This window comes from Malus sylvestris, chromosome 17 (genome assembly GCF_916048215.2).
Source record: "Malus sylvestris chromosome 17, drMalSylv7.2, whole genome shotgun sequence".
NCBI lineage: Eukaryota > Viridiplantae > Streptophyta > Magnoliopsida > Rosales > Rosaceae > Malus > Malus sylvestris.
In genome coordinates, this window is record NC_062276.1 from 24,815,315 (window position 1) to 24,825,057 (window position 9,743).

General features: G+C 35.2%; 2 protein-coding genes across 5 annotated transcripts in view; both read right to left on the minus strand.

Moving 5' to 3' along the window:
* LOC126610219 (uncharacterized) overlaps positions 1 to 3,380 on the minus strand; it is a 61,923-nt gene extending 58,543 nt beyond the window's left edge. Inside the window, exons 1-6 of one of the 4 annotated variants that reach the window (XM_050278216.1) lie at positions 2,343 to 3,380; positions 1,866 to 2,136; positions 1,151 to 1,179; positions 951 to 1,048; positions 775 to 853; positions 220 to 675 (exon numbers count right to left, since the gene is read on the minus strand). In XM_050278216.1, the coding sequence (XP_050134173.1) occupies positions 583 to 675; positions 775 to 853; positions 951 to 1,048; positions 1,151 to 1,179; positions 1,866 to 2,136; positions 2,343 to 3,056 (1,284 nt within the window). In that variant the 5' untranslated portion in view covers positions 3,057 to 3,380 and the 3' untranslated portion in view covers positions 220 to 582. Of the gene's footprint in view, positions 1 to 219; positions 676 to 774; positions 854 to 950; positions 1,049 to 1,150; positions 1,180 to 1,865; positions 2,137 to 2,342 lie in introns of those variants that run through there. The other 3 variants (XM_050278218.1, XM_050278215.1, XM_050278217.1) reach the window with 3 other exon arrangements.
* A 1,194-nt stretch (positions 3,381 to 4,574) lies between these two features.
* LOC126610225 (uncharacterized) lies at positions 4,575 to 6,576 on the minus strand. Its single transcript, XM_050278226.1, has 3 exons — positions 6,438 to 6,576; positions 5,489 to 5,717; positions 4,575 to 4,938 (listed from the first exon to the last, which is right to left on the minus strand). Exons 1-3 carry the CDS (start codon positions 6,527 to 6,529, stop codon positions 4,672 to 4,674), a joined length of 588 nt encoding a protein of 195 aa, XP_050134183.1. The 5' UTR covers positions 6,530 to 6,576; the 3' UTR covers positions 4,575 to 4,671.
* Between the last annotated feature and the right edge of the window lie 3,167 nt (positions 6,577 to 9,743).

Consider the following 9,743-nt stretch of genomic DNA (forward strand, 5'->3'; position numbering starts at 1 on the left):
CTTAGTGTAGATAATATCAGTTGTTAAAAAAATAAAAAAAATTCAGAAAATCAAAACAATATGGCAAAACCTACATTACAAACACATCAGGAAAAAAAAAGGTACAAAAAAAGAGTAATGCTATATTTACCATCTATTTATATCATCTCTCTTATAGATGTAAGACCCACCAACACATATGGGTCACATCTCTATTAGATAGATGATACAAATGATTCATGAAACTAAAATTTTGTACCATCTTTCTTGATTTTCAGTTTAGAAGACATATTTTATGCACATTGCTATTGTAAAGACATATTTTCAGTTTACAAGATAAATGTCACATGAATGTTTTGACAAAAATAAAATGTCACATGAAAACCTTATTTCCAATTGCAGGTAAGCTTAGAAAATTCTCCTTTGGCTATGTTTGTTCTTGGTTCTCACACGTGTGCATCTGTTTGCATGCATGAATTTGCAGTCTTCTTGTGAATTGATCATCTGCTTCAACAGGAAATTCATCATTGGTGGAGACGAAGAAGATTCATCATCTGGTTCAACAAGAAATTCGTCAAATCTGCACTCCTTGTGAATCTATGTTCATCGATTGGGGGTTCTTGTAGCCACTAATTTCATCCTTGTAGCGTTCTTTATCTTGACGAGCCTTTGCTTCATATGGCTCCTTTTCCTCCGCTGAAAAATGGAAAACATTATGTTAACAAAGTTATACTTCGCAGAAATTCCTCATGTTGTGGAAGCACACAAGATGTAATTTAGTAGAATCACACATACCAGACATCTTTCTCCACTTCTCTCCAAGCACTCTCCCCACATCAGTAAACGCAATTCCAGGGTTCTCTCTCTTGACATTCTGCGGTCAACACAAATAAGGTCAATAATTTCTTCGAAACATCAATAATAACTTGAACCAAAAGTTAGAACCAATAGATATAAATTAAAAAACTCACATCTCTCTCCATATTTGAGAAGAACATGAAACCAGACATCGCTCTTTTGGGTGCATTTGGATCCTTTTTCTTCTTCTGTTTTTTCTTCTTTGAACCATCTTCACCATGAAAATAATAGAGAAGAATGATTCATGAGATACATTGTTAGGAATTGGCTCATCAATGGTTACAGGAAGCATTCAATCTTAAAGACATATCACCTCTCGCGCATATGGAACATCTGGATACCCTTCAAAATTTCAAACAAGCAATTTCATCATCGAAGGAGACACAAAGAGGTGGAATGGCTTAGTTTGGGAAGACGAAGTTGCTCGAAATGTTTTTCTTCCTTGTTTCAGACCCTCTATCTGAGGGCTGCGGAGGGATGGTTGGGGACCAGTTTGAATATGCCTTTTATTCCCTCTTTCTTCCATTTGGTTTGTTTGTTTTTTCTTTTTTTTTCATGCATTTCGTGCTCATAGTTTCGTTCTGTTAGCACTGCCGTAAGTTCAAGGGATAGAGCCAGCCTTGAACTTTGGGGTCGGCTGTGACCTTGTGGGATGGGGCAGGTTGGGCTGCGGTGGAGAGATTTTACCCGGTACATCACATGTCATAATATAAGTGGAGAGAAGTTTTTTTCAAGTGTCCCTCCACTCGAAAATAGAATTAAGGATATGTTGACTCAAATTAGAACTGCAGAAGTGTAAAAGATGAAACAGATGCTAGACTAATTTCTGTAGTTTTTAATTTTATAGCGATGTCAAAAAATTCAAACGTATGAGGCACTTCCAATTCGCAAAATGACTACAAAAGAGAAAAAGCAGTATCACGACACCAGGCAACAGAACTATATTGACAGACAGATTTTGCATTAACATTAAGATTCAAGCACAAATTGGGACGTAAGGAGGACCTGCATTTTTTTTTTTCATGTACCTTTTTTAGCAGACTGAGCCCAGCTTATGGTTGACCTAGCCAAGGCATCCATAGGGTCAATGCATTTCTTAAGAAGAGGATCCAGGTGAAGAAGACCTCGCATATCATCGGACGCAAGAATAACAGAGTTCACAACCCTCGCCAGAAGAACCTGGAGTGCGATCCTCAAGAGATTTTGTGCCCCCTCTATGTCCTTTCTGTTTAAGGCTTCAATAGCAGGGATTACAGAGTATTCCATGGTCACTTTATCTGGCAGAACAACCTCAAATCCCTGCATTTATAATACGAAAAATGAATATCATAACATGATGTAGCAATAAAAAAATTTACAAGTATAGTTAAGGAATTCATATTTAACTGGCAGGAAATGAATGCGATTTAATGTCCTGGGGAACTTGTAATCTGTTGAAAACATATTTCCTATTGCTTGTCATACAAGACTAGACAATTAAAACAGAAGCTGGAAAAGGGAATTACCTCGCTCTGCAGTTTCTCCTGATAGAATCCTGCTGTCAAAGTTGCATGGCTTGCAAGCACTCCAATCCGCAAAGGACTTCCGGCTTCAAGCGGCTTCAACTTTGCTTCCTTGAGCTCCTTGACAACACACTCACCAATATGAAGAAAAGGAACAGAACATCCCTTAGAAATTTCATCATGCCAAGAATGTGATATGTGACAAGGCATTACAATGCAACGAGCTCCCGATTTTTCAAGAAAAATCCTCTTGCACAGCAATTTCTCCACAATTGGAGTAGGATTGAATTCAGGACCATCGCTTTTACTGCTGACAGAAGGAAAAGAACTTCTCTCAATTGATAAAAGCTCCTTATTTGAAACATGGTCAGAACAAAGAACAAAAGGAGGGAAACTTTCTCCATCTCTGGAACTCCAATTGACAAGTTTTCTCAGAAATTTAACACTAGAATCGACAGATAGCCCTCCAATTATGCCAACTGTGTTTGGTAGACCCGGAAATGATTTTCTGGGAGCAGTGTTTCTTAAAGCTGTACTTGAACCAGAGCCCTTCTTGAACTCTGAAAACGGGCCAGTTTCATCTGTGTGCAAGAGAACTGGGGATGGAGTTTTAGCTTGACCTGGATTCAACCTCGTCATATAAGGGGTTCTATGTGTATTTACAAATCCCAAGTTATAGAAAGGATAGTTCGAAGGGCACAAAGACGTTGCTTCCATTTATCAATCTACAGCAAAAACTCCAGAACCACTACTCAAACCATATAATTTTGCACAGATTTATGAGTTGCGCAGCCTATGACAACAACCTTCTATACTTTCAACTTTATATTAGGCTCCACAGAATAAACACCCACCTTCAAAAGTTATGAACTTCAACAGTAAATTAACATTTAACAAGGAAAGTACTGAATGAGTCAATTCAGATAATTCAAAGTATGCAATTCAAAAACAAAAATCATATCCTCCAAGATTGCAATCCTCTAAGCAGATCATGGACTCTCTCTCCCTCTCTCTCTCTCTCTCTCTCTCTCTCTCTTCACTGGTTCTTCTTCAGTAGCTCAGTGGTAGAGCAGTCGACTGTTAACTAATATGCCGTAAATTTGAATACTGCTTGGGGAGGCTTGATTCACTCGGAATTAAAGAACACTGAGATCAAAATCTATATTGGAAATTTAGATAAGTAGAGGAGACTCAGACAAGATACAAAATTTCCAGGATTTGAGGATTATTATCACTGTCGCTAGAAGGACCTATATTTTATGGCCCTACAGAGAGAGACATGATTCATCAAGGGAATAAAAGTCAAGAAAGTGGGGACAAATCGTTTGGCATCTGATAACAGTGACAAATTTGGCATTACATGATGTTTCAGCAAACCAACAGAGGGCCATAATAATATATTTGACTTGTTGATTAGTTTAACTACTCTAAACTGCAGTAATGAAAAACCAAAAATTTGATTACTTAGGAGTTAGAGGTTGGTCATGTAGCCCTGTTTGATAGTCATTTCATTTTTAGTTTTTAGTTTTTCATTTTTCATTTTTCATGCTAGAGATTTGAGTAAAGTATATGGAAAAAAAAGGGACGAAGAAGGCAGGCGGGAGAGGAAACAAAATAAATAAGAGCGAAGCAAAACAAAATCTTGAAAAAGAAAGCAACTTAAAATAGAATTTGGTTTTTAGTTTTCCTTTTCTGTCTTTCCTTATATATCTTTTCTACATCTCTCTCATCATTTTTCCTCCACAATGATTTTTATCTCAAACACAAAAATCAAAATCAAAAAAAAAAAAAAACAGAAATGGTAACCAGCCCCATGTTTTCTCCATGATTCCCATCATATAAATTATAACCATCGACCCTCTATTTCATGAAAAATAATTTCTCTGTGTGAAAAATGTCCAAATGGAAAGCTTTTTTTGGTTCCCTTAGCTGTTTAAAATAGACAGCTAGGATATATAAGTGGTGTACCTAATTTTTATTTTATTGAAACTACAGTTGATAGCACCAGAAAACATTTACTAATCAGTAAGTTTCACAGCCAGTACCAAATGCTTTTGCAAATATACTTAACGCTTCCATGTGTATATTATTCTCTTAAATTTTATATACTGCCATATGATTCTAACCACCGAAAGCTTGGTATATATAATAAGACATACAATGCAGCATTTTCCCTTAAATACTTTCTTCATATCTCAAGCACGAAATGTTGAAAACTAAAAACTAAAAATGAAATGGTTATCAAACACACTGTTCCTTTCATTATGATTAACAAAGAATACAAAGGAGAGGAGTTTAAAAATATATATGAGTAACGAAGGCGTACGTCAACTTATATAAGTTTTGTTTTCACAAATCGAGGAGCTCTGCAACAACGGATTATCCTCCTTACATCTCTTGTTATAGACAAGAAGGCAGCAAACAAGGCAAATAATATTGCTGGGTACATATATATAAGATCTGTGCTCGTTGATTTGCTCGAAAAGATTTCCCTTACAAGCCCCCATACGATGAGAAGCATACCAAAGAGGCTCATTCTCCCTGGTCTAATGAGACCAAGAAATGCTCCTGCCACTGATAAGTAGCTTCCAACAAGAACCTGGTAAACGCCAGGCCAAAAGTGAGAAAATGTAATACATAACTTAAACCTATTATGGTACTTGCTCTCTTTCTTTTCCTTTTTCTTTTTTCTCTACATTCAAAATGCTAGATTATGCTCTCTCTCTTTTTTTTATTTTTTTTTTATTAATATCTAGATTACGCTACGTACATTCAAAATTGAACGGTGTTTAGTTATTTGTTTTAAAGATCATTTTACATTCTCCCCTCACATCTCTCATATTTTTGTATCTAAACCGTCACTCCTCTGCCTCCTCTCGTTCTTTACTCACAAGAAAAACAACTGAAAACAAAACAGAAATATGTCGCTAAAGAGCTATAAATCTTTGTCCTGCTGCATTTTTTAGCAGTGCATAATTCTAAAGTTTCAACACATAAGTATTTGGAAGATTGAAGAACCTACTTGTTTAGCGCATAGCATCAAATTTATGACACCTTGACACATAAATCCCCCTTAAGATTAACTTAATAAAATTCGAACACAGTAAAGGTTCTGAAGATACGACATATATTTCTATGGATACACTAACCTCTAGACGCTGTAGGTCAGAGATTGCATCAGCTGCCTTTACATTGGTGAAGTTATATAACTTCAAGTTATCATAGCCTGGGATTGCTTTGTTCTTGATGAATGCATTCGCAAAGGCCCCCGGGTAGAGCAGCGCCTTCACTAGAAATAAAGGAAATACTTCAGATGCAATTAACTGTGAGGATGTTACCTCTACTGGTGTTCTACATATTCCGCCGGTACAGGGAATGCTGTGGAGCAAAAGGAACAATGTGTTAATCTTTTAAAAGGAATTTAACAGGCCTATCATAGTTTTATGAAAACTTTGGTGCCATGATGGCTGCAGCAACCAAACTAAAGCCCAAAATTTTAGATACTAACTGATGTGATATCGTTACCACTTTAACTCTGTTTGTTTATAGTAATCAAAAGACTAAGATAAACTACTGCTGTTGAAATAATCATTTGAATAAATGGGTTGATTTCTTCGCAATCATTTTCCAGTTGCTAGTTGGCTAATTGACCAAATGCAGCATAAACGGCCTACCTGACAGTAGCCAAGTAGGCTAGAGCAATGTGCTCCCCATTTGTACTCAAGTTTGAATCCCCTCTCAAGTCCCGATAAATAGAATATCAATCGAATAAAAGAAAATACTAATATGTATATGGGGTACCAATAAATAACTCAAATGAGTGCATACAAGATTCCACAAATGAAAAATAAAGCCGCTTTTATAACAGTCTGCTTCTGCATATAAATTCAACCCCTCGACAGAAAAGGGTAATGAAATCATAACACCGAGATTATTTGACACATGAACCCTATTTATTAAAAACGAATGCATTTGAAAACTTATTTTTTTTGGGCATTTAATCTAGACAGAAAGGCACCTTATGCTTCGTGCATCACCATGATAGTGTAAATTAAAAAAAAATTAATTAATAAAATGGCGAAAGGGAAATAGAATTACCTGAAAAGAGGAATTTGAAGAATAATGACAAGGAAATATATAAAAGAAGCAATGGAAGATATGGTGGTTGCCCATTTCTTTGAAGAAGCCATGGTACGAGGAACCCTACAAGGGGAAAAGGCAGAGATGGAATGGAACTTATCACGGTACAAGACACAGTGAGTGACACTTGTGCATCGAGTTTTTATTTTCCCTCTTTTTGAATAAATTGACTCAGATTTGTTTTAATGACTCATCAAAGAATAAAATTCTTGAGGAAAACTCAACTCTTTCTAATTAATATTGTTTTTCTCAATGAGTCCTGACTAGGCGTGCAAGTTGGATAGAAAGTTCAATTCCAACCCGAAATTTGTTATTTTGCCACACCGAAAATTCAAACTCTTCCTAATTAAAATTGTTTACTTAATAAGTGGACCTATGACATTTTCTCTTCTTGTTGTATAACTGAAGCCAACCCGTGAAGAAAGACTCAAATTTCATGTAATTGAGGAAATTTTTTGAAATGTTGTATGACTTAATACACACTTTTCAATTAGTCATATAAACTAATATTTAAGCAATTTATCATATCAATTTTTTAAAATCATTAATTTGTCATCTCACTCTACCTCCGTTAAGTTTTCGATTCAAAATAAGTCAGGTGTCTTGCACATAACTTGTTTTCAAGTGGGTGCTTATCCAATGGGTGGTGGTGTTGCACTATAAGTGGCTTTGGATTATAATAATGGGAGTTTTAACGAAAAGCCCACGGTACTGTTCACTTTAACGAAAAACCACATTTTTACACTAAAAAGTCAAACGTGGTACTATTTACTTTACCCTTTATTTTGTCTTTATCATTAAACTCAAAGTTTTCAAACCCTTTTCATTAGTTTTCCTTTATAATAATAGGAGACAAAAGTTTGAAGTCTTAGCGGGTTCTTGCTTTATTCTAACTACGAATACTGCCCAAGGAAATGGAACAAGGCAGAGCAGAACCACCAAGAGAAAGGTAATCAATAAGAAACCCCATAGTTTGTTTTTAAGTATAAAAATCCCCCCAATCGGAAACAAGAGCTGTTATACCAACCTACGGTGCAGTTTTCAAATTCAGTTTATTCCACTTCCTCCAGCCACACCACAAAGTCATAATGCTCTCTAAAAATTCTTCATGACACTTGTGAAGAATTATTAAGCACTCCTCTTACGAGCCAATTCTTTAACACCCAAACCAAGAACCACATACCACAAGAAAAGTTATTGTGACTTTCATTTGATCAAGAACAAGCTTCTGCGGCCCTAGATCAAACACTTATGTTTTGGTGTTTTCAGATACTTGTATATCACATCAGAGGGAATTTACCCCAAAGATCGCTAACCATATTCACTTGTTAAATACAAAATTATTACTTTGTTCATGTGTTCTTGTTTCGTTGGTTTTTAGAAATTTTTGTATTTACAATGTCATCTCTACCATCTATAATAATGGGTATCATATAACCTATTATTTGTCTTACATGTGCAATCCATGAATAGAACATGGTTAAATGCACGCATTATCCAAGTGATTAGTCATATGCCCCTCAAATACTTGTGTTAATTAAGATAGTCTACAATATATGTATCTTTGTTCTACTAGCTTTCTCAACAACTCAATTTCTATATATGTCTAACATTGTAGATTCTCTTCATTGTGGTTGCATTTTTGGTCTCACGAAGCTCTTAGACGTATCCACTAACAAGGTATATATTTTCTTTTGTTAAACGCCTTCATACGAATGTCCTTCAAAATGCTTACCAAAAGGATTGAATTGTTATACCTTTACTCTGAACTATTTTTATCTACTAATCTGTATAGGGTAAAATAGTAAAGGTGTGAACTAATTGCACCGATGTTTGCCTAAAAACTGTAGGAATCATTGGATGCCCAGATGATTCCAAATCCCTATATGTTTTATTCAAAGATATTTCGACAATCATGTTCGGTTTTCTGCATTTCTGTTCCCTTTTGTGTGCATAGGAGGACCACAAGCAAAATCTTCAAGGGAATACAACCAAATTGGCAGATTTAAAACAACTGTCACCTCGCCATCGAATCTTCACCTGCTTCGACTTCCAAAAACAACAAAGTAAAAATTGAGAAACCTAAAAGCATGTGATACGGATATTTATTTATCTTTTCCAACACAGATCTCACAAAGAACTTCAGATACATATTACATATATCTCTGAAGAAAATAGATGATAACTAACACTGTTATTTAATAAATGGTCTCTTTCTGCTCAGTTAAAACCTAAAACGTGAATTTTCTAGTGAGCTGTCTGTTTGATTGAGCTGTTGCCGACAAATCCAGTTGTGAAAAAATTATGTTGAATGAATTGTACATGACTGTCAGTGATGTGACGAACAACAAAAGTTTAAGATGCAGTCCCTTCAATAAAATAACAATAAGGATTCCCCTTGCCAAGGTACGGCCCAATTATATGACAATCCGTTTAAATACTGCAAACAATCGAGATAATTTAATTAAGAGTCCCGTGTAGGAATATGAGCATGATAGTAAGTTGATTTTCGACGGCTGTTATGATTCAAACAACTATAAAAAGTCTTATGATAAGAGAATTATAATAATTACTTAGGAATAAGATTGAAAGTGCAGTGCGATCCTATCGTGCGAGTTAGCATTCAACTAGAATTTGGCTTCCTATATGGATTATGATAAGTCATTTTTTGTGTTGGAATGATTCTTAGTTAAGTTCACCAAAAAATAAAAAATTATTGTTAGTTAATTGAATTTCTATAAACTGGAACTCAATCTTTTGAATATTGAGTTTGGCCTAGATGAGTGGAAGCATTTTGTAGACATCGAAATTTTTTGTGTTTACATATTCAATTTTAGATCTTATATGCAATAGTTTGAAAGTTGTGCAGATAACATAACTCATACACAAGTGGGAGAATGTTAGAACATGAGTATGAGAATGTACGTTATGGCAATTATTTGGATTCAAATTGGTGCACATAAGTCTTATAGAAAGAGGTTTTGTATTGTTCTAGACGATATATGATTGAAACACGATTTTCATCCTAGTTTTTGCACTCACAATTGTACAAGGATTTCTTGTTAGCATTCCACTTGAATTCTAATAGGAGAGACAAGTGGATTGAACGTGTACATATAGTAATTATCTACTCTCATAAAACATACGCTCTATATTGAATCAAAGGCTTATTGTTGATTGAGCATTGAAGATTTGTTCATAGAGGAGAATGTTTGCTATGGAAGATTGGTAACTTCATATATCATCTTCGATCTCTATAAGGAA